We start from the raw sequence: 22640 nt of genomic DNA on the forward strand, positions 1-22640 counted from the left end.
TTAGCCGACAATCAATGCGCGATAAGTGTCGGGACAGATATCGAGTTTCATGATCAACTCGTCGACCATTGGATCGATCGCATCCGTCTTGATGTCTGCAAAGTAACCGAATCGATCAAATCCCGCTTGGTCTGCCTCCGGAGAAGTATTCGTATGTCAACTCACAGTGAACTCCATCAATCATCCTGGTATCGATCGCGATCGCTCTCGAGTAACTCTGAGCATCTACGACTCCCCAACCATGTTCGAGTGCGGCTTGAGTCGTCAACTCGTTCCACCTCGTCAATCTTTGACTCGTGCGACAATCGAACTTTTCGATGCGTTGTGGGTACCAAGCTGGATTCGTCACAAACACGAAATTGGGTCGGTGCGAGTGACTCGTTCCTTCGCATTGAGAGTGTAAAGTGGGCCACGAGTGAAAGATTGAACTCATATGATCGACGTATGCCGTGGTGGGTGGGCATCGGTAACATGCTTGATGCGATCCGGACGAGACGACGACGTGAGTGAACTGCGACATGTACGAGCAGTCGAACGACGCTTCCAAGAATGGGTCCCTGTTTCGTGCGAGGAGGCGAAAGCAGAGTAAGTCATCTTGAGCAACTCGAGTAGGACAAGCGTTAAGGTGGTCTCACCAAAGAAATTCCTGGACGCGGACCAACCCAAGAAGACGCCATCAGATGAAAATCCTCTCTCTCTCTCTCTCGAGAGCTTGTAGAATAGGCTTTGATACGCACCAGATGCAAGTTGCCGATCGAGGCACGTTTGTTCGCGACCTTGAAACTCGTTAACGCCATTTCGTCACTCCCGTTCAACCGCTTCAATATGACATCGTACAACCCTCGAGTGTGACTGTCTCCAATGAACAAGACTCGATTGTCCCGTTCGAGACAACTTGCGTGGTGTCCCGGTCTGAACCTCAAACCGTCGTGAGAGAAACGACATCCGTTCGGAACGAACTGGAACAGACCTGCTGAGGGGCGAGTTGGGGTTTGAGGCAGCTGGAACGGCGGGTACAGGAACGATGGGAGGGCGGAAGGAACGTAGGACCCTTTGATCGGCGCGCGACCGGCGCATATCGGGAGACTCTCGAGTCGAGGATGATGGAGTCTTTCATGCGGGGCGAGAAATGCCGAAGGTGGGGACGCGAGAAGAGGAGGAACGTAAGGAGAGCACGAGGAAGACGGGCAGAGCGAGAGTTGTAGTGGCGTCGCAAACAGCGGGACGAGCCGCCGGTCAATAGTGTGGTGAGGGGTCGAGTCGTAAGCATCGTAATTCTGTCGATAGACGAGACTGTCAGAATGCGCAATCGCAACACAGACGAGCCTAAACTCGCACCTCGTAGAAGTGAATACCGTTCAACCAAACGGTACCCGCATTGACAAGGGGAAAGTCGAAGAAGTACTCGCATCGTTCCGGGTCGTACCTGCTCGGCTCATCGACCACGAACCGCTCTGCACCGTCAACCCTAAGCTGAAACGTATCAGGACCGAGCGATTTGATCCATGCAGCGGTTGCATCGTCCTCGTTCAGCTCGAAGGGTCTGTCCATGTTGCGCAGGCAGACGACAGGGTTCCTGCGGGCTATCCGGACCTTGAACGAGTTGCACCTTGTGGTCGAGTACGACAACGCGATCGAGAACGCCGAATGGTTCGTCTCGATCGTGGTGAACGGGGTGAACGCAGCCATGTCGAGATCCGAGATGGTCGCGTTTGTGCGACCCAGAAGAGGAGACGGGCACGAATAGGATGGCGAGGACGAAGCGCGCAGGATTGCATTGATCTGCTGGCGAAGTTTCGCGACGCTCTCCTGAGATGGACGCCAGGGAGAGCGATGCTGCGTGCGGAATTCTCATTTTAGTATGTAGCTTGGGGTTGCAGACTCAGCGAGGTACGCACGTGAAGCAAGACGACAAGCAGGACCGTGAACGGAGTGACCCAGAAGACTACTTTGATCCATGTCAACCGCCTCCAATCTGTCGGTTTACTCCATCTCGGGCTGGCCTGCCTTGTCGTTGACGTTCTCGCTGCGCCTCCCAGAAGTGGAGCCGCTGCAGGCGAGTTGTATGCCGAATTCGGATCGTCGAAAGTGTTGAACGAAGGCCGGCGGCTCGACAATTCTGAGATGGGAATAGTCGTAGCTGACGCCCTTCTCGAGTAGCTCGATGACTGCGATGACACGTGCGGTGGGTAGTCCGAGTCTGTTGGTCGAGGCGAGTTGAGGGCGCTGGGAGAAAGTCTAAGCGAGCACAATAGTCAGCTCGCCCGAGCTGTAGTAGAGGGCAATAACAGATCATATCACAGTCTGTCCCTCCTTGGACTCGGTGCCATTGCCTTGCGTGGAGCGGCGAGGGATCAAGGCGTCGCAACCGGCTAGAAAGTCGCGACCCGGAGTTGCGAAAGCAACATCATTGGCAAACAGGGGCTCATGTCGCATCTTTTCCTGCTTGCTCTGCTTCGTCTATAGAGATAAGCTGTGTGACACATGGCGTAGCAAATGCGTTCCGCAGGCTAAGCAAAGGGGCGAGGTGTATTGACACGTGTCGCCGTGTCCTTCTTCGCTCAACATCAGCCTTTATCCCCTGTCACAGTATCGTCATTTGCGAGCATGGCGGACGACGGTAGCTGTGAGCTCAGCTTACTTCCCTGCTCGTCTCGCACGCAGCCCGCTCACACTCGCGTTCGCTTGATCAGCTTCACCGCCTCGCTCGCTCCCGTCGGCTCTCTCCCACGCCGCTCGATCGCTTGTCGACTTCGCAAGTCGGCAGACCTGGAGCGCAGAAGACGAGGGACCAGCAGCGAGCTCGGCGAAGGCGATCGCCGATGGATTGAAGAACCGTGAGCGCCTCCATTCGCTTCTGTAGCTTTCGTTACAGTGCTCCTTATCGACTTTGTCCGTTCGCTAGATGCCCTGAGGACTGAGCTAGGAGTCGGCACGGGAGCGATCGCAGCGGTTGCGAGCCTGCTCGAGCGCGCAACAAGCGTCAAACTGCAGACAGAGCTGTGCCGCGTCGTTGGGAACGCTTGTTTCGATCATGGTTCGTCACCGAAACCCTTGTTCCTTGGTCCCTGGCGGCTTCCTCTGAAAGGCGACCTGATCTGATATCCCGCCCGCTTTCAGACGAGAATCGACAACTCGTTCTTGACGCCAACATCCCGCTCCTGATTGCCGCGTTAGTGGCGCGCACAACTCAAGCAGACGCAGCAGTGCCCCATAGGCGACGACTGACGATCGACGAGCTCAAGTTGCTGAGAGCATCCACCGGAGCAACCCTGAACTCTTCGCTCAAATTCGGTAAGAATCCCTCTCACTCGGTCTACGACTCTGAGCTGCACTGATTCTCAACGTAATATTTCCAGACCCTATCCGAAGAGAAGTCGCCAAGCCTGAATCTGTACGGTCACTGCTCTCGCTCGTCGATAATCGACCAGATTCGCGCACGGCGGAACCGGTTTATGTTGTCGGTATGCATTACGCAACGGTTCCAGTCGCGATGGACGTAGAGGAATGGCAAGAGAGACTGGCTATTGGGGAGCAGATTGCCAGCTGGACAATGAACATTCTCGAAGACGTTCTCTCCGAAGGTCCGTCCAAATTCGCCCGAACATACCGCACCTGCGCATGTGAATCCTGATCAAGCATATCGACATGGCGAGTAGACAACTCGCAATTTCCGGCGCAAGACGGAATCCCTATCTTGGCTTCGATCCTCTTGTCCCTGCCCGAATCTAGGACGACCTCGATCTCTAGCTCGGAACAGCTATCCCGATTGTCGGTAACTACCGAGAGCGATGAAGAAGAGGAGGATTCTGAGCTCGACACTTCGATCGAGATGCTCTCGGTTGCTGCTTCGTTGTTGGAGGGACTGGCTCTCGACCACCCTATTCCGAAACAAACCATCGCGCTCGCTACGTACCAGTCGGATGCACCCTCTCCATCTTCGTCGTTACTCTACCAACTTCTTGATTTCGTCGAGCTCGCTGAACCACCGCATACCTGGCCAACTCGAGACGGGTCCGAGCGGCAACGGTTACAGAAGACGATCGAAACGGTCAAAGCTGCGACCATTCGAGCGATTGTCGAATGTACGAATGACGATCTGGTCATGCAGGAGGTGTGGAAGTGGACCACTGGCACGGAAGACGGGCAACCGAAGAATTGGTTGATTGAAAAGCTGGTCAAGTGGCTCAGCGACGGCAAGAACGATCGGGAGGATCTCACGGTCTGCGCAAGCCATATGCTGGCTGGTCTGGGGCGATCTGGTAAGTCGAGACTTCTCCTTCTCGTCCGTGCAAGATCGTGCCGACTAACGAGATCGCTCTGCAGACGCGTCTACCGAAAGTCTCGTACACGACTACGCATTGGTTGGCATGCTATCAGAGATCATCGAGCGCAGGGTTCCTCTCGCATTCAGATCGACAGCGGGCGAGGACAGTAAAGCGAGGGAGAATACGCAGATCTTGTACGGCGTCGTGAGCTTGATGAGACATCTGGCTATTCCACGTAAGTCCAACAAGCAATTGTGTCGGACTCGACCTTGGATAAAGATCTGACGACTGGACTTTAACGGCGGTTAGTCAAGAACCGGCCGATAGTCTCCAAGACCCGGATAGTCGCGACGATCTCGAGACTGCTTGAACCTTCGGTCGACATTGTGAAACCCCTGCAGATGAGCGTTGTCGGTTTGCTCAAGCACCTCACGAACCTTGACGGTGAGCTACATTGGGCCTCTTCCGCCGAAAATGATTTCTGGAGAGCTAACGCATGGATGAAATCCGCAGTTCCGAACTCCCTCGATGCCCTCTCTCCGACAAACTCCGACTCATCACCACTTGACCGTATTCTTGCTCTGATAAAGCGCACAGACGAATTGCAGCTGCGCTCGGAATCGACCCGGATCCTGATCAACCTCATCCGAACGTTCTTCTCGGCGTCATCTACGGGCCCAACAGAATCACAAGCGATTCAGTTGGCGAAAGAGTCGATTGCCGGGAATGCAGAGATCGTTGAGGCCGTGAGCGAGCAAGTAAGGTTGAGCGGGAAATACCCAGTGCTCGTGAACGAAGGAATCGTGGCGCTGAGCTTGCTCTCGACGAGCGGAGGCGAGATTGGAGGTACGAAGAGCCAATTATTCTTCGATTCGCAAAATCCGACTAGCAAACTGACTGTTGCGTGGGATTCAGCTTCGAATGTCCTTTCCTCCCTGCTGTCAGCTCCTCTTGCGCCGTCACCTTCTCCCGCAGCCGAGACATCAACACAAGAAAACGAGTCTTCCGTTACACTCGCGACACGCGATTCGGCACCTTTGACAACATCATCCGAACCCTCCAATGGAGATCCTCCTACAGCTTTCGACATGCTCTGCGTTCTCGCGAGCGTAGATACCCCAGCGATTCCGGGTGTTCGACCCGAGATGATATCGAACGTATGCACATTGCTCGTCACGACTCTCAAGAACGCTGGAGATCGATCCCAGCGAGAAAAGGTGGAACTGAAACACCGACTGCGAGCTCTGAGCGGACGGATACAGCAAGTGATACAGCAGAAGCAAGGGATCGAACGGGATCAGGTTCGAGCAGGGTTCGGTGTACTGGCAAAAATCGTCGACGAGTGATCAGTCACGAATCGTGTGCTCAGTCACGAATCGTGTGCTCAGTCACGAATCGTCTGAAACGATGTGAGACGATTCTGGGATGAACACGATCTTCGGATAATTCAAAGACTAAACTCGTGGAGGTCTCTGCAATACTATCGCTCGAAAGACCAAGGAATTGCAAGGAAGGCAATTTCGCGGAGCCAATAGCTGAAGTCCGAAGAAACACAGTGGCAGTTCATCCAGCTCGAGTACTGTAGAGCGAGTCGACCTGCAATCCGATTGTGCCGAGGCAGAACCTGCTGACTCGATTCCATTCCGGGAAAACTGAAATCTACGAATACAACAAAGAAAAGGGCAGGCAGACGCTCCTCGATTCGACGGACCTACTTCAGCTCGCGACGAGCGCAAGGATCAAAGGTCGGGTTCGGACGGGGGTTCGGGCTTGGGCGGGGGCTCGTGGCATCCGCACGTTTGCGCTTGAGCTTTCCCTCCACCTCAGGTCCTTGAACCGGTTGACCAGACATGTTGACCCGCCACTGGATGTCGTACATACATTTAGTTTTGCTTGAACTCGTATTGGAAGAAAGCTCACCATCAGCCTCTTGACTTCGTTACAAGCCTCTACGACATGAGTATCGACTGAGTTGATAGCGAGGTGATCAAGGATGGACGGAACGACTTTCACAAAGTCGTCTGCTAGAAAATGCTGATCTTGAAGAAATCGGCGACAACTACGCCAATTCTTTAGTCGCTTCTTGAATTTTTGCTCGGCCAGTTGCCAGGCTTTGACTGCGGCGGCAAGTGTTGACACCTTCGTAGCAGTGAGGTTGGATCGAATGAGTTCGTTGATGGCGAGAATGATTACGGCGGGAAGACTCAGAATGGCGAGCGTTGCCTGCTCGGTTGATGGCCTCACAAGGTTGTCATTCTCCGATAGGTTGTCATTCTCCAACGAGTGTATCATAACTCCCGCTTGAAGGCGCGTGAGTGCTGCAGATGAGACAGAAACACCGATGTCCTCAAAGAGAGGGCGTATACTGGAACGGGAAATAGTCAGCTCAGAGTAGTCGATGTCCATGGTCGTACGAACTTGGATCCGTGACCGATTTTCATCCGGTAGGAATGAGGCTGCCATAGCAAGACAAGGACGATCCTATCAGCCCTCGCGTGACAGTATAATCTTGACTAGGGTTGGCGTACACCGCTTAGCTGCTCTCTTTCTGCGTCTTGGTGTGTCATGCTGAGATGACCCAGGTAAAATTCAAGCTGCTCCTCCTCGGATCGTGCAAGTTTGCCATTCATAATAGTTAAACCTGCGGGCTAATCTCGGCGGTCCTGGGTGAGCTTTGGGGCGCGGCGGTCCATGCAATTGAAGACGGACGACTGCAATCGGAGTACAACACCAGTTGACGAGGCTGGGTTCATCGAGGATAACTTCACGCGGAATATTCGCGATGTGCGCCATGAGCGACATCGGAACTATACATTTCGACAAGTCAGCTCGAGATCGGTGATAGACGATGGGTCGTGCCCACGCGCTCACCGTTTGCGACAAAATCTAGACGCCGTAGGTGGTGGAGGACATGCAACTCCGAACGGGCTTTGACCAGAGCGGGCGCCAGAATTGTGCTCGGACATCGCCAGGCATGGAATGGCAGGACCGAAGGGGGCCAAGAGTCCAAGGTAAGCTCCTCGTCTGATGCCGACATGATGCTCACAGCGAAACGAAGGAAGAGCGAGAATCAAAAGAGGCGGCGGCGCTTGCGGCAGGCTGCAGCCTTTCGAAACTCGAGATACGGAGCTAGCTCTGCCTGTGGCGATGTCTCAGATCGTCGATAGGAAGGTAATGCCAGGCGCGAGCGTTCAGCAATTGAGCAAAGACCGGTGTGGAAATTGGCGATGGCGGAGAACGAGCACGTTCCCGACCGAGAAAAAGAGGTACCAGGCTTTCGCAGCTTCCATACGCCCCTGTCTCTGATGAGTATTGGTGAGTGCGCGGTAGCGCCCACTTCCCGTCCCGAGCTTGAGTTGGTGGGAAACGTGGGCGAGTGAGCGAGCGTACGAAGAGCGGGTGTCGTCGACTTTCTGTCTTCTCTACTTCGCTTCACGCTTCGAGCTCGGAGGATCCGAGGTCTCGTTGCGGCAAGGCGTGCGCCCTAGACTGGCATGGACCAGGATGACTATCGGTGGATAAAGTGCCGTGCCGCCTATCAAACAGATTTCTTTTATAATTATGCCGGCCGGCTGAGGGCGTGCGCATGCAGCGTCCTCGTTCACGAAAGTAGTTCGATATTTTGATAGTCGCCGGCTGTGTCAGGAGATTAGCCTGATAACTATGAAGACCAACCGGACAAAGTCCATGGGGGAAGTTGGAAGTTCGAATGCAAGTTGCAACGACGTCGACGTCGCTAAAGCCTAAATCCGTTTTGCGGCACCGTCGCTGGCATTCACCACGACTTCGTTTCGACAGTACAGCCCGCCAAGGCTGCACTCGACAGTACTTTGTATATAGGTCCTCCTGCATCCCGCTCGCACGCCTCGAACCAGGTGCGATTCGTTGCAACTTGCTCTCGATTCTTCCCCGGCAGTTCGCATCGTCCGACACTGCATTCTTCGGTCGTTGAGAGCGCTCGACAAGTCCCCCACGGTCTCTCATCCGCTCGCACGTTCTCCCGAACCTACTCGACCGCGAGGGCACGCATACGCAGAAACTTGTGATCGATACGAACCTTACAGTCAGCCGGGTCAGTCCCGCTCGTCTTGTTCAGCCCGGCCAGCAAAGTCACACAATAGCTGACATCAGTACTCGGTGCCTCCGAATGTCGCGAGTGCAGCCGAACGCAGTCGCGACGATTCAGCCGTCATAGCCTCGACCGGATTACGCCCCTGTCCACCACCACCGCGCAAGCTGCAGGTCGGCATCAAGAACATCCGTTACCATTCCATAGAACTGCTCTGTACGTCTCCGAAGCGTATCCGTCGCGACCCTACAAACCGGATCAGCTTACCTCCATTGTCCAAACCCACTCTGCGTGCGGCGCAGCTAGCGCTACCTTCTGTCTGTCTCGATGGACACGGCAACGAAATCAACAGTCCCACTAGGGGTCAACCCTCGCCACCTAGGCCTCACCCGGCGACAATCGTATGACCCACTGTCATCCACGAAAGGCTCGCTCGGACTCTCGCTTGGCCAGCTCCCACCGCCCACCTTTGGCAACATGCCCACTGGCCTCAGAAGTGTTCCTGCGGTCGAATCAAGTCGCCATTTCTCCTCGAGCGCATTTCGCAATGTCACGACCCCTCTTGGTGATGGCCAGCGGACCCCGGGAGGTTCGCTCGTGATCGGTGCCGAGGTGTTCGGCTTTGGCGCGGCCGCAAAGAAGGAACCGAGGGAGCGATGGGGCACGGGTTCAGTCGAAGGCGGGGACGAAAAAAAGTCCGATTGGCCCTCGGAGTTTGACGTCGCAGGTGCGAAAACGTCGAGCGTCGCCGGTCAACGCACGCAGCATGGTCTTGCAAGTCTCAGTGCTGTGAGTTTTCTGTCTTTCTTTGTCGCCGGGGTTCCGACCTCTCTGCAGGCGTCCTGTCACCATGAAATGATTGTGGTGCGAGCCACCTACCGCAGACATCGCGCAAGTTGACTGACACTCGTATGTCTTGCCTGCTCGCCCCCACTAAAACTTCGACATCGATTTGCACCACCACGAACTGTCCACTGCGCGCTTTGCCCTTACACCTATACTCTCCACACTGCTCGCTTCTATTGGTATTGGACCCCTACATACGCTTTCACGGCTTCGACAGGACTTCTCTGCGAACGGTCTCCCACCTCCAACTTCGGCAGCTCTCTCGTCTGCCGCCCTTCGCTCGCCCTCGCCTGCCATGGAGGATAGTCTACGAGTTCACCCTACAACTCGCTCGGCAGGCACCTCAACCACCAACAACTCGCAGGAGGCATCTCCGACCCATTCAGAGTCGTCAGAACCGACCACCGCTTCTGGCAACGGCAACGGTAGCGCCCTCCACCTGTCGAGCCATGACTCACAGTCGGCCCAGAAGAGAGGTCTTGCCGGTACTCTCCATCTCGAATCGTCGACCTCGCCCTCGGGCCAGCCCTATGTTTACCCGTTCCAACCTCCTGACCCTTCCCCACCACCTCTCGGGAACCCTTACTTCGCCCAATCCTTCTCGCCCATGATTCAATCGCGTGGAGGACCCGAGCCCTTCTACAACCAGTACGGCCCCGGAGGAGATCAGTTCTCGCCCGACGAGCTGTCCTTCGGCATGCGGGGGATGAATCTGGGTGGAGCGGGAGCAGGTCCCAACGGTCAAGGTCCTCCTGGCCCGCTCGGCAGAAAAAACTCACATCCTCACACGAGGCTCTTCTCGCCAGATCCTTACCAAGGTGGAGGTGGAGCAGGAGGGAGGGAACCGCCCAGCAGACAGAACTCGAACGGGTTTCAGTCCTACTTCATTCCGCCTCCCGGGTCCCCTTACCTCGCTCAGCAAGAGCCGTATTCTCCCGTCTCCTTCGGTGCACCGTCTCCCTTCAACCCGCATGGGATGCCGAACGGTGGACTTGGACGACGCGATTCTATGTAAGCACTCTATTCGTCCTCTCTTCCGAACCGTAGCTTACGAGCTCTGAATGGTTGATGGGCGACAGTCAAGTCCCTGGATGGGGACTCTCGATGCCTCCATTCGGCTTCCATCCCGAGTTCTCCCAATCGGCCTCGGTCGGACCTTCTCGTCAAGGGTCTTTCTCGTTCCCTTCGAACGGACCTCAGCCTTCTGGCCTCTCGGCAGCCTACCCGCCTGCCCCACCCGCTCAAGCTCAATACGCATCGTCGCCGCCCATCGAGCAGGCTCCTATCTATGCGACGGCCGGACCTCAACTCGGCCAGCAACATCAGATCATTGTGGGCAGGTCGGTACGAGGCCAAGAGTATATCGCTCCTGGTCCGGCTGGTCCCGCCGGATACGTCGCAGTGCCAGCGTTCGTTCAAACGGACGCGCGTCACATGAGGAGTGCGCTGCTCGAAGAGTTCAGGTCGAACCGCAACCACGACTGGCAATTGTCTGTAAGTCTTGGTCCCGCTTGTGTTGAGCCTCTCGTCTTGCCGCTGACAGCCGGTGTATAGGAACTTGCGGGACATATCGTCGAATTCTCTGGAGATCAACTCGGCTCTCGCCATATTCAAACAAAGCTCGATACTGCCACGAGCGAAGACAAGCACATGATCTTCCAAGAGATCCTGCCCAATATGCTGCAGCTCTCGACCGACGTCTTTGCAAACTGTACGTTCTTCCTCCTCGTTCGCCGAGTCTTGTTTCGCAAGTGGAAGAAAACTCACACTCGCTTTGCTCGTTCGCAGATGTTATCCAGAAATTCTTCGAGAAGGGCAGTCAGGCACAAAAGACTGCGATGGCTCAAGTTCTTGAAGGTCAAGTTCTTCCTCTTTCGCTTCAGATGTATGGATGTCGAGTTGTACAGAAGGTGAGAGAACTAGTCCACCAAACGAGCGGGTCATCTTGAAGATCCAGAGCTGAAGCGGAAACCGTCTCTGCAGGCTCTCGAGCACGTCCTCGTCGATCAACAAGTCCGCTTGATCGGAGAGCTCGAAGGTCATGTACTCAAGTGCGCTCGCGACGCCCAGAGCAACCATGTTGTGCAGGTGAGTGAAAATCTCATTGACCCCGCCAGGTCCTAGCTAATCCGCTTGGGTTCCCCGCAGCGTGCGCTCGAGCGAGTTCCTCCCGAGCATCTCAACTTTATCACGACTGCCTGCATCGGAGAAGTTCACGGCCTCGCGACTCACCCGTATGGGTGCCGAGTCCTCCAGCGCATTTTTGAGAACTGCCCGCCCTCGCAGACGCGCGTTCTCCTCGATGAACTTCACCGCTACACGCAATCACTCGTGCAAGACCAGTATGGAAACGTAAGTCGGGGATTCTCGCGTGCAGCTGCGTTCTCAGGCTGATGCGGCTTGGCTTCGCCGCAGTACGTTATCCAATGGGTGATCGAGAAGGGAGACACCTCTGATCGCTCTCACGTCATCTCTATCATATGCGGCCAAGTCCTCCCGCTCGCGCAACAAAAGTTTGCGTCGAATGTCGTCGAGAAGTGCATAATTCACGGCACAGGAGACGAACGTCGTCGTATTATCGACGAACTGCTCGTTCCGGCTCCCGACGGCTCGTCGGTCATCAAGACTATGCTCTCCGGCGCGTTCTCAAACTATGTGATTCAGCAAGCGCTCAAATGGTCCGTCGGCGCACAGCGCGAAGCGATCTTTAACGAGACTGCCCTGCAGTTGTCGAATCTGCGCAAGTACTCGACCACCTACTCGAAACACCTCATCACGAGTACGTCTCTTCCACCTCCACACCCCCTCTAGATGTTCTACGAGCCCATTCGCCTAATCCTGTCTTCGCATATGATCAGTCGAGAAGCTTTTGCAAGGCGAGCATCGCATGCCCTACTAAAGGCTCCCTCTTTCACCTCGGCTTTCCCTGTACATACGAATCGGAAGTACAACACTGATGACAACTCAGAAGTATCTCTGCTCTCTTTCCCCCACAATGTGCATATGACCCTTTCTTTGGTTTTTTGTCGAGAGCGGTGCTTTTTTCTTTCTTTATCCTCTTTGATCCTCCGATCCTACCCCTCCTCCTCCTCTTCGCGCTCGCCGCCCAAGGACCCTTTCACCCGCAATCTGTTTTCCCTTTTTCTCTCTTTTGAGAACCTCCCCTAATCTTTCAAATCTCCTCCATAACCCCCATCGGACAGTCTCACCGTTTTTTCTTCCTGATGGTTCACATCTCGAAAGAACACTCTCGGAAACTCTTCTCCTAGTGACCCTGTTTGTCTTTCTCTCTCGCTCTCTCTTCTTTCTTTCTAGTCAGTGGTTTCTAGACCCTCCTTCGCAAGCCCGCAATCAAGAATTCGCACCGTGTTTCTTTCTCCTTCTTTCTCCGGACCTCGCTCTTGTGTCTCTTGCAGGAATTTGTGTGAGAGAGAGAGATAGGTTCAGGTGAAGTGCACTGCATATCGATGGTTTGAGGGGAAAGAAAGTTGAGCAAAGTATATAAACACACACATACAAAGGAACAAAAAGGTAAACATGGGACTTTGGACTTGGAGCAAACGGGGAGAGCAGGAACGATCGAAATCGAGAGCAAAGACGTGGAGAGAGGGAGCTAGAGACAGAGAACGAGAGGAAACGACGAATTCAACGAACGAAAGAAAGTAATGATGACGACAACGGGTGGTTTGGACGAGAAAGAACTGCTAGGGAGAAGGAGAAAACAGATTTACTGGAGTGAGAGAAGAAAACATACAAGGCAAGATTCGAAGATGACGCTCTAATACATGTGGGAGAGAGAGAGGGCCATTGGAAACGCAATCATGACGAGACTGAAACGGAATATAGAGTGGCGACGGGTTTAGTCATAGTGTACAGGGAGTGACGGGAGATTCTCAGGAAGAAGTCGAAGGGGAGGGTTGAACCGGACTCGAGGTCGAAGTGATAGTCGCTGCCGCAGGTGGGGTCGTAGCGATCTTTTTCCGGAGCGCCTCGAGCCTCGCTCGAATCGATGCGACGAATCGGTTGACGGTCGTACGATCTTCATCAGTTTGACCTCCATCTTGTGCAGACATTGTTTCGTCGAGCAGAGCTTGTAGGAGCCAGAGAGCCGTTTCATATGCGGTTTCGCAATCGCCAGGGTTCTCACCACGGAGCTCGTTGACTGCCGCGGCTCGAGACTGCGAAAGCGGAGATGGATCATATCAGATTCAAGCAGAAGATCACACGCCAGTGCTGGACTTACGAGTTCGAGAGCTCGATCGTACACGAGCTTCTCTGCGAACGCGGCAGAATCTGGAATTTCCTCCTGCGATCGGTTCTTGGCAAAGTCGGCCTTGTCGAAGCACTCGTTGAACCTCTGTCGAAACCATTGAACAGCTGCCAACATCGCCAGTCATCAGCAACTGCAGACTTTCGCTGAATCCACGAGTATGGGCGGATAACTTACCCTCGTTGAAGTCGGTGCTCGCGCCTGCCAACTCTGAAGGGCGCGAAGCCCAGAACTTGCGAGCCCGCTCGATTCCTTTGCCGAGGAAGGCGAGTGATTTGAGGTATAGGAGCATCGCCTCCGCCGCGAGGACTTCAGCCCTGGCGCTCGAAGCCATGACTAGCGGACGCTCGCTGGAGGACGACGAACCGCGTCGCATTGAAGGGCTGGTCGGGATCGCGCTGAATGGATTCGACGCGGCTTGCTCTCGTGCGGCGAGGTGCGAAAAGTACGAAGGCGTGCCGAGAGAAGTTGAGCTGGATGGCGTCGGCGGCAAAATCTGCAGGATCTTCGTATCTGCGAATTCGAACAGGACGAGCGCTTTCTGAGCCATGTCCTCGAGGTCGGCTAATACCCGATCTTCTTCGGGATCGATCGCAGCGGGCGTCAGTGAGCGAGGAATGGGTTTGCGGGCCGAACGCCGTCGGACGAGAATGCCGTCGGATGGGCTTCCGAACAGCTTGAGCGAGGACAAGTTATTGAACGCTTTCGCGAGAGCGGCAGATGGACTTCCGACCAGGGCAAGGGGCGAGCCAGGAAACCGCTCGATTGCCGGGACACTCCTCGGGGAGCTGGAGAGAAAACTCAGCGGTCGGGGTGACGACGAGAGCGAGTAAGGATGGTGTGGCGCTGGTTGCGCGCTACGCGGGATGGCGAAAGGAGGCGTAGTCGAGGAATCTCCAGGAAGACCGTAAGGCGAAGGCGGACTGTTGCCCGCCGCTTCTCCGGTCGAGCTGACAGGTCGGGAGAGGAACCCGCGCGAGGGGCGTCGAGCGACGGCGCTCTCTCGCTTGGGCAAGTTTGCAAGTTCTGTCCGGCAGGAAAGAGTCAGTCGAGATTCGTATTTGACATGTATCTGGAGAGAGGAGCATACCATCTGCGAGAGCATTGATCTCGACAGTCCGTTTCTCGACAACGACATAGTCCTTTCCGAGCACCGAGTCGTTCGAGCCTTCCATCGAATCGCTCCCGGTCTTGCTATTGGACGAGCTGAACCGTTCGATCGCAGACGGAGGAGCTGAAGGGACGGCAACCGGCACACTCGTGGTCGAGTCTACATTCTGGCGCGACGCTGCTCTGCGTAGGCCAAGACCGTAATCGCGCACTCGCGAAGGTTCGACATTCACCGATGACCGTCGCTCGGGTTCTGTGGATGTGGGTTCGCCTGAAATCCCGAACTGACTCGCGGGCTTGCTGTAACCCGGTGGTTGCGATCCGATCGGAGGGGAAGGCGCTGCACTTCCTCGTCGAGCGAACGGCGGAGGCTCCTGATCGCCGTACGAAGGGATACGAACATGGGTGCCACCTACTGTCGAAGGGACCGCGTTCGGCGCCGCAGTGGCCGAGCGAGCGATGCCGGCTGATGCTGATGATCGCGGGAGCAGAGGAGGCGGCGATGCGTAACCAGCAGCGATCGTGTTGTCGACAATCTCGTTCCGTTGTGTGGCGGCAGCAGCCGTCGAAGAAGGCGGGACGATTGCGGAGCCTTGACGAGCTGATGTTCGAGGAACATGCGGTGCCGCGGCGGAAGAGGTGTTTGCATCATGTCGCGCCGAGACGGAGCTGGCAGGGGACAAATGAGCGGCCGAGCCTGCTGCCGCAACGAGCACAGATTCCGCGAAGAAGTCTTCGAAACTCATACGCTCGAGCGGCTTGCGTTTGAGCAATCGCCGAATGAGCGCTTTGATGTCGGGTGCAACCCGAGTCGGCGTCTTGTCAGAGCCTTCCTCAAGCTTTTTCTCGTCTGGGAATTTGATCTTGTCTTCGCCCCGTTCAATCTTGCGCAGCAGTTCGACGTGATTCTGTGCCCGAAACGGAGGTTTGCCAACGCTCATCTCGAAAAGGACCGCACCCACGCTCCACAGGTCGGCTTTGGCATCGTACTTTTCGTATCGCAGGATCTCGGGTGCCATGTACAGTCTGCGGAAGACCAGTCGTAAGCTTCGAATAAAAAGGACAACCTGCTTTTTTCGATCGACTTACGGTGAACCGCACAGAGTCTCGGCCATGCTCTGAGATGGCAGCCATCGGGCAAATCCAAAGTCGGCTACTTTGAGGACAGGTATTCCGGGCGGATGGCCCGCCGCGAGATCATCCGCGGACGCGGGTTGCAAGAGCAAGTTCTGTCGCGCAGCTATCGCGTCAGGACGGCAGTGACAGACCTGTACAGAAGATTTCGCAACGTTACCTGAGGTTTGATGTCTCGGTGAATAACGTTTTGCGCTCGTAAGAATCGCAAAGCATCGACTGTACAACCAGTAACTCACCACCGCTCAGTACAGAATCGTGTTTGGAAAGAGACCGAAGCGAAAAGGGCGTACCGAGCTGGTCGAGAAAGCAGCGCACGATCGTCTCGTTCAAGCCGCCTTCTTTTGGATGCGGGTATAAGACCCTCTTGGGGTCGAGCTCCCGAGATGAGCTGGATTCGGGTAGGAGTCCCTGGTTCGACGCCTCGAGTGAAGGCAGATCGCCGCGTTTGCGGATGTACAATGCGAGATCTCCCGCCGTGCACAAGTCCATGACGAGGTAGATGTGCGTGTCGGTTTTCTGACAATAGCGAGATCCGCGTCAGCTCTTCGAACAGAAACGAGGTACTCTAGGGCGAGTGCATCCACTCACGAGACAGTCTTTGAGCTCGACAATGTTGCGGTGGGTGATCCGCTTGAGAATCGAGATTTCGGATTCGAGGTTCTCGAGCAGTTTGGTCGTGAGCTTGCTCCGAATGACCGATTTGATTGCGACCGCAGACCGCGTGTCCTGTATAGAGCAAGAGCTTGGCAGTGAGCGCTGTGCATACTCGACGACGAAAGGAGCGAAGAGGTGGGGACGAACGTAGCGTTCGCCTTTGTAGACGGTGGCGAACGAGCCCCTGCCAATCTCGTCACCGATCAAGTAGGGCCCTATCCGATCCTCGTCGTCCTCGACATGACTCTTCCTGCCGCCGCCGCCGCTCGAGTGGGTCGGACGCGAGGACGGCGCGGTCCCCGAGGTGGTTCGGGTTGAAACTCGTTCGCGATCGTGGGTCGGATCTCTGCGCGCGAGGGCTTCGTGCGTCCTGCCGGTGGGCATTGAAGCCCGATCTGTGCGATAAGCCCGAGTCGGATTGAATTCGAAAGGACAGGTGCTGGTTAAGTCACTCGCACGCGAACCGGGGGAAACGAGGCGAGGCAAGTGGGGGTTGAGTGCGAGATGACCGACTCCCGATCGTCGTGTTTACGAGGCGATTGCGCGGCCACAAGGTTCGGAGTGGGTAGGGAAGAGGGTACTCGAGATTGAGAGCACGCGAACGAGGGTCCAGGCGGGCGAGCGTGCGCGGGGTGTCTGACTCAGACGAAGCGAACCGCAGAGCGGAACTCGTTCGCAAGCTGTGCGTCGAGAGGTCGTTCGCTAGTGGATGGGGTGTACGTCGATCGAGCAGTCGATACTGTCTGCGCGTCAAGTCGAGCGCAGGAGAGTCGGGCAGGCGACAAGAGTCAAAAAGTTGAACGATGTCGACACCCTCGACGTCGGTCGGGCGAGTCGCCCCCATAGGAAGGCGCGCCTCGTTCCTCGGAAATTCTCTCTCGCCTATTGCGGCCATTTTTGGAGAACAACAAGATTTGCACAGCAGTTATAGAAGGAAGAGCCATGCCCAGGAAAACAAGCTGCAACAAGCTTTCGCTCACTTGCTCTCTCCCGGAATGAGCTTGCCAGGGTTCTGCATTGAGGCGACATTCGGTCAGCTCTGCGTTCGAAATTTTCCGATCCAAGAAGGAGGCAAATCGCAGACTCACCATGATACCTTGAGGATCCAGAGTCTGCTTGAGGCTGCGCAACAGGTTGACCGTGCCGGCACCGAGTTCGTTCTCAATGTACGCCTGGTTATTCATCGGCACGTCAAGTGATGAAGGTGGTTCCAGAGCGATGAGTCAAGTGCTTTTCCCGAACAGTCTGTCGGACTCGGTCGAAGAAAAGAGCGTTACGCACCTTTTTCCCGATCCCGACGCCGTGTTCGCCCGTGCATGTGCCATCCATCGCCTGCGCTCGCTCGACCATGCGATGCACGAGTCCCTCGACCTTCCTCAACTCGTCATCGTTCGAGAACAGCAACAGCGCGTGAAAGTTGCCATCTCCCGCATGCGAGACGATCGGACCGACGATTCCGGACGCATCAATGTCCTCCTTCGTCTCGGTGATCAAGTCTGGGAACTTGCTCAACGGCACACAGACATCCGTCGTCCAACATCGCGCTCCCGGTCTGTAGTTCAGCGCGGACCACAGTGCAATTTTGCGCGATTGCCAGATTTGCTCCGCGTCGGCATCGTCCTTCGCGAACGTAAAGTTCGAGCCTTTGTTCGACTGAGTGATCGTCTTGGTACGTGCGACGTCATTCTTGATCTGTTCCTTTGACCCGCTGAATTTCAGAAACAGTCTGTTTTTAACCGAACGAGCCAAATTCGTCAAGTTAGTTCTCGACGTCGCATGACCCTTTTCCCGAGGTGTAAGCGCTCAAAGCTTCGTTTGCAAACTCACGTAGGTTTCTCGGGCCACTGTCGACCTTTGGCATCATTCGCATTGATCGCCTTCATCATGACATCGTCCAACAGTTCGACGCACGCAATCGACACTCCTTGTTGAACGAGATCCCGAGCAGCATCGGCGGCCGCTTGGATCGTCGGGAACGAAGACGCCGCGACCGTCGAGGGCAACAAAGGCGCGAGTTTAAGTGTGGCTAATCAGCGACTAGTCCTTGTCAGTCAGGCATTTCTGTGCCGCAGGGGGCTGAAACGCGAGAGACGTACCTTCTGTCACAATGCCAAAGATACCCTCCGAACCTATGATGAGACGACTGAGATCTGGCCCGACACTCGATTTCCTGGTGAGTTGAACAGAAATGGACGTCAGTGACCTATCAATCGGGATTTTGATGTCGTTCTGACTGACTTTGCCCGTTGCCGCGTCTGCCTCGGTAGACAACTCGAACGAGGTCAGCCTGTCTTTCTCTTTTCAGGCACGAGGCTCGCAATTCCTGACCTTGATCACCTCTCCATTCGCAAGCACGACCGTCAAGCTAGCAGCAAAAGAGCGCACTTCAGCTTGTGTAAGTGAACAAGGCTGTACTCTAGACTGACTTGAGCACATTATCCCGCATCGTGCCGTAACGCACCGCGTTGGTTCCGCTCGCGCCTGTACCGATCATACCGCCAATCTGTGCGCCCCTGAAAGAATACGCAGCGATATCGTCAGCTTTCAGCAGGGAAGTAGTGGAGGAAATTCAGACTTGCGGTGCAGGATCCACCGGAAAGAACAACGGGATACCTCGCTCCTTCAATTCTGTATTAAGCACGTCGTAGGAGACACCCGGTTGCACAACAGCGTCGAGGTCTTTGCCTGTCCGATGTGACGTCGTATGTTGAAGCGCTCGCAATTTCTATCTGGGTCGTTCAAGGGGAGAAACAGAAAGGTACTCACTGTTGATCGTGATGATTTGATTCATGTTCTCGGCGAAATCGATGACGAGCGCGAGCCCTGGAGTGAGCTCTTCGAGGGGGATCTGGGAGTGACCCTCGGGTAACGCTTCGACCGCGCCAGGGTAGCCAAGCGCAGCGGTGTGACCTGAGCACGCAAGAAAGGGACACGTCAGCATGCGGCTTGGTCACGCCGAGAGACTGATGACGCAACGAACCCTCGAGAGAGGTTCCAGCACAGTATGGGATGAGAGGGATCGAGTTGGCGGCAGCAGTTTTGACGATTTTGACGACATCTTCGGTCGTTCGCGGGTAGACAATCGCTCCTGGAAGTCCAGTCGGTCCATGTGCAGCTGTACGTAGCGACAAGACCATCAGCGAAAGGACAGTAACGCGAAGACGGACTCGGGACTGACCCCAATCGTTCCAGCCGTGAGCGATGAGCGCATCTCGGTCGTCGTCCACACACTCTGGTGGGAAGTACGCTCTCAGATCGGCGAGTGCCTTGTCGAACCCTTCGCGGTTGGGTTCCCTCCACTTGAGCGGCTGCCCCACCTCGCGCTCAGATTGCCCTTCTCGCTTGCCCAACGCATACGTCGTCGAGCCGGTCAAGGTTGCGAGAAGGACAAGCGTCAAGGGACTGAATCTCTGCGCCTTGGGACGTAGATGTGGAGGAGTCTTGCCGGCTGGAACGGGACCTTTGGGAGTAACTCGGGTCGCGAGAGGGTGTGGCCGCGTCGCGAATGTGCGTGTCCGAGCTGCGACTTGGACGCGACATTGAGTCGTAGCGTACTTGAGCATCGTGCAGCGCGAGGGACCAGGACAGTCTCCACTCATTGACTTCAAGCTTCAACACAATATTGTACTTGCAATTGCGCGAGTGCCTCGCACTATTCTTGCCAATTTGGCCGCCTGCCTCGGGCAAAGCTGGAGATTCTCCACAGATCTCGCAGGGCGTAAGCATTAGGGCCAGAAGAGGTTCAGCTGCAAATACGGCAAGTACGCTCGCTCTGGACTTTGTTTTTTTGGTGTATACGCTTTGACACGCTTGCTAGACATGAACAACAGGCCGCGTGGCCCAATGGCAAGGCGTCTGACTACGACTTGTTCTTCGGAACAGTGTCTATCAGGAGATCGTGGGTTCGAGCCCCATCGTGGTCAATTACCTTTTGCCAGTTATCCGAGCGGCTGGCGGGCTCCTTTTTGCTGTCGTCCGCCTGTCTTCGACGATGACAGAGAGTGCGAGCATGCGCGCCGCGAACGGAGAATACGGGGAGGGAGGGGTCCATGCAGCGATTTGCGATGTCGATGGTTTGCGCACTCAGGGAACGCCGAATCAATGGACACATGTAATCGATGATGTATCGCATGGCTTCTGCTGGCACGAGATAGTGGGCCGGGGCAGAGGGGCTGCGGACAGGTGGGGCGGAGCCGACGTGGACGCGTACGCGCGTGAGCTGGCAATCGCGCTGCCGGCGAGAAGGCTTATAGAGCGCTGTATGGTCGGGCAGTGAACTGTATACTGCTAATGTCGCGATGAACGGTTCAAGAGGAGCATGTGTGAAAGCGACGAGATGCATCATCGTGCATTAATTGCATCCCGGGCGCGACGTGATCCCCGCTCTGGGTCGCTACTCATCTCTGGTTCAAACTCTGAGCAGCATCCCTTCGAATACCACCGACTTCTTGTGCGGCTCGCTCTCTGACCCGGCCCGCAATTACCTCCGATCTATCGCCACCTTCAACTTTTGAACCCCTCGACATTGATGTCTGCCTCTCCTTCCTATTCGCGAGCTCCTCCCGAGTACTCGAGCGCGTCTTCCTCTCAGACCAAGAAGCCGACCGCCCCGACCTATGGAGCGACAGCTCCGCACGACGATGTCAGCAAACCCCTTCTCCCACCGCAAGCCGGAGACGGCTTCGAGCCTCGGGACGCCTGGAATGATACCGGAGACGCTGAAGACGACTTCTCTGCAAGTCACTCGGACGCTCTGCCATACCCGCCGCGACATCGAGCTGACCCCTGGCGATCCTCCTCCTTCTACCTTGCTACAGATCGGCGTCACCCTGAGCCAGTCCAGTCAGCAAGTCAGGCATGACTTTGTTCGCAAAGTGTACAGCGTACTCTTCTGCCAAATCGTGAGTTTCGAAATGGCCTCTTCCGACGGACCTCGGTAGGCTGACTCGAACCTCTCCTGCAGCTCTTGACGACCGTAGTCGGTGCGGCCATGACCACTGAGAAGGTTGCGGCGTGGACGTTCCAGCACAGATCACTGTGGTTTGTATCTCTGATTGGCACATGTGCGTCGTTTCCCTCATTTCTCTGCGCCCGCTTGCTTATCCAAGCTTTTCAACTACGTTACTAGTCGCGAGTATGTTCGGGGTCTATTTCAAGGCTACTTCATCGCCTGCAAATGTCTTCTTCCTTGGCGCCTTCACCGTATTTGAGGCCATCAGCATTGGATACATCCTCCCTCTCTACAACCCAGACACGGTCCTCAAAGCTCTTGTTCTCACGACATTCATCTTCTTGGGCTTGACGCTTTTCACCCTCCAGGTCTGTGACTCTAGAGACCATTTTTCTTGCTTGCATGAGCGAAGCTGACTGAGATTGTCGACGGCCAACAGACCAAATACGACATCTTGTCCTGGTACCCCTACCTGATGGGGTCCTTGATCGGGTTCTTCGCGCTGAGCGTCATCGGAATCTTCTTCCCATTCGGATCGACGACGGATCTGATCTTTGCGGGCTTTGGCTGTCTCCTGTTCTCGGCCTGGATCGTGTTCGACACGCACATGCTCCTCAAGTACCTCCACGTCGACCAGTGGGCTCTCGCCTGTGTCTCGCTTTACCTCGAGTAAGTGACCTCGACATCTTGCCACACAGTCTGCGAGTTGCTCATGGTGGCTTTACCTACGTGCATAACAGCATTCTCAATCTCTTCCTCCAGATCCTTCGCGTACTGTCTGATATCCAGGACCGCTAAATTCGCGGTCTGCATGTGAGGCTGCGCGGGGGCCATCTCCGACACGCATCTTCCTGTCACTTTTGTATTTCGCTAGCGAATCTGCCGTAATAACGTTTCATCTGTTGAACTTTGCGGACTATTGGCGCAAAATACAGTACTGTACCATTCCTGCAGGACGACAAGCAGGCAAGATGAGCGCGCTCTGAATCCCTTCGACCCCAATGCTGCGCCACTCGATCGGACGTGCGCTTGGCTCTGAACGTCCCGCAAACTTCAGCAGGAATGCGATCGGATTCTCTCGCTGAGCGGGAGCTCGGAGGTATGCGCCGCTGCCTATGATACAAGACCCGGGTCCTGCCGCCCAATGTGCACCTCGAATTAGAGCGCAATACTGTAAATCGCGGCCGTGCGCCCGGGCACGTTGAATGTTGTTCTGTAGTCGTTCTGTATTCGACGTTGACTGCGAGCAAATTGGCAACAGTCCCCGCGAAAGTTGCGATTTCGACGCAACCCTCCTGCGCGACGCTAGCGAAGTGGAAAAAAAGGAAGGTACAG

At 55.5% G+C, this 22640-nt stretch overlaps 6 protein-coding genes across 6 annotated transcripts; 3 read left to right on the forward strand and 3 right to left on the reverse strand.

Annotated features, from left to right (window-relative positions):
* Positions 1 to 2330, reverse strand: JCM15063_001908 (uncharacterized protein; the record flags this gene model as incomplete). Its single annotated transcript, XM_076679160.1, has 7 exons — positions 1 to 95; positions 166 to 557; positions 636 to 646; positions 738 to 1277; positions 1339 to 1809; positions 1899 to 2238; positions 2302 to 2330. 7 exons carry the CDS (start codon positions 2328 to 2330, stop codon positions 1 to 3), a joined length of 1878 nt encoding a protein of 625 aa, XP_076533684.1.
* A 277-nt stretch (positions 2331 to 2607) lies between these two features.
* Positions 2608 to 5614, forward strand: JCM15063_001909 (uncharacterized protein; the record flags this gene model as incomplete). The annotated part of the gene is made up of 10 exons (XM_076679161.1): positions 2608 to 2626; positions 2694 to 2837; positions 2906 to 3037; positions 3121 to 3294; positions 3360 to 3584; positions 3660 to 4262; positions 4327 to 4503; positions 4578 to 4712; positions 4782 to 5114; positions 5184 to 5614. 10 exons carry the CDS (start codon positions 2608 to 2610, stop codon positions 5612 to 5614), a joined length of 2373 nt encoding a protein of 790 aa, XP_076533685.1.
* A 3050-nt stretch (positions 5615 to 8664) lies between these two features.
* PUF3 (mRNA-binding protein PUF3) lies at positions 8665 to 12082 on the forward strand (the record flags this gene model as incomplete). The annotated part of the gene is made up of 9 exons (XM_076679162.1): positions 8665 to 9126; positions 9401 to 10194; positions 10263 to 10677; positions 10738 to 10894; positions 10972 to 11093; positions 11167 to 11271; positions 11332 to 11535; positions 11599 to 11962; positions 12042 to 12082. The coding sequence occupies 9 exons, from the start codon at positions 8665 to 8667 to the stop codon at positions 12080 to 12082; spliced, it is 2664 nt and encodes an 887-aa protein (XP_076533686.1).
* Positions 12083 to 13076: 994 nt separating this feature from the next.
* On the reverse strand, positions 13077 to 16738 carry ATG1 (serine/threonine protein kinase ATG1; the record flags this gene model as incomplete). Its single annotated transcript, XM_076679163.1, has 9 exons — positions 13077 to 13361; positions 13427 to 13560; positions 13631 to 14479; positions 14544 to 15589; positions 15653 to 15792; positions 15858 to 15916; positions 15991 to 16216; positions 16289 to 16426; positions 16502 to 16738. The coding sequence occupies 9 exons, from the start codon at positions 16736 to 16738 to the stop codon at positions 13077 to 13079; spliced, it is 3114 nt and encodes a 1037-aa protein (XP_076533687.1).
* A 592-nt stretch (positions 16739 to 17330) lies between these two features.
* Positions 17331 to 19917, reverse strand: JCM15063_001912 (uncharacterized protein; the record flags this gene model as incomplete). The annotated part of the gene is made up of 12 exons (XM_076679164.1): positions 17331 to 17366; positions 17443 to 17526; positions 17636 to 18080; positions 18182 to 18380; positions 18451 to 18524; positions 18593 to 18609; positions 18683 to 18719; positions 18781 to 18867; positions 18934 to 19039; positions 19121 to 19264; positions 19335 to 19469; positions 19533 to 19917. The coding sequence occupies 12 exons, from the start codon at positions 19915 to 19917 to the stop codon at positions 17331 to 17333; spliced, it is 1749 nt and encodes a 582-aa protein (XP_076533688.1).
* A 965-nt stretch (positions 19918 to 20882) lies between these two features.
* Positions 20883 to 22103, forward strand: BXI1 (Bxi1p; the record flags this gene model as incomplete). Its single annotated transcript, XM_076679165.1, has 6 exons — positions 20883 to 21089; positions 21172 to 21255; positions 21318 to 21417; positions 21483 to 21673; positions 21745 to 21974; positions 22046 to 22103. The coding sequence occupies 6 exons, from the start codon at positions 20883 to 20885 to the stop codon at positions 22101 to 22103; spliced, it is 870 nt and encodes a 289-aa protein (XP_076533689.1).
* Between the last annotated feature and the right edge of the window lie 537 nt (positions 22104 to 22640).

The sequence above is a fragment of the Sporobolomyces koalae genome (genome assembly GCF_050403365.1).
Source record: "Sporobolomyces koalae JCM15063 DNA, S_koalae_JCM15063T_v1_ctg20, whole genome shotgun sequence".
Lineage (NCBI taxonomy): Eukaryota > Fungi > Basidiomycota > Microbotryomycetes > Sporidiobolales > Sporidiobolaceae > Sporobolomyces > Sporobolomyces koalae.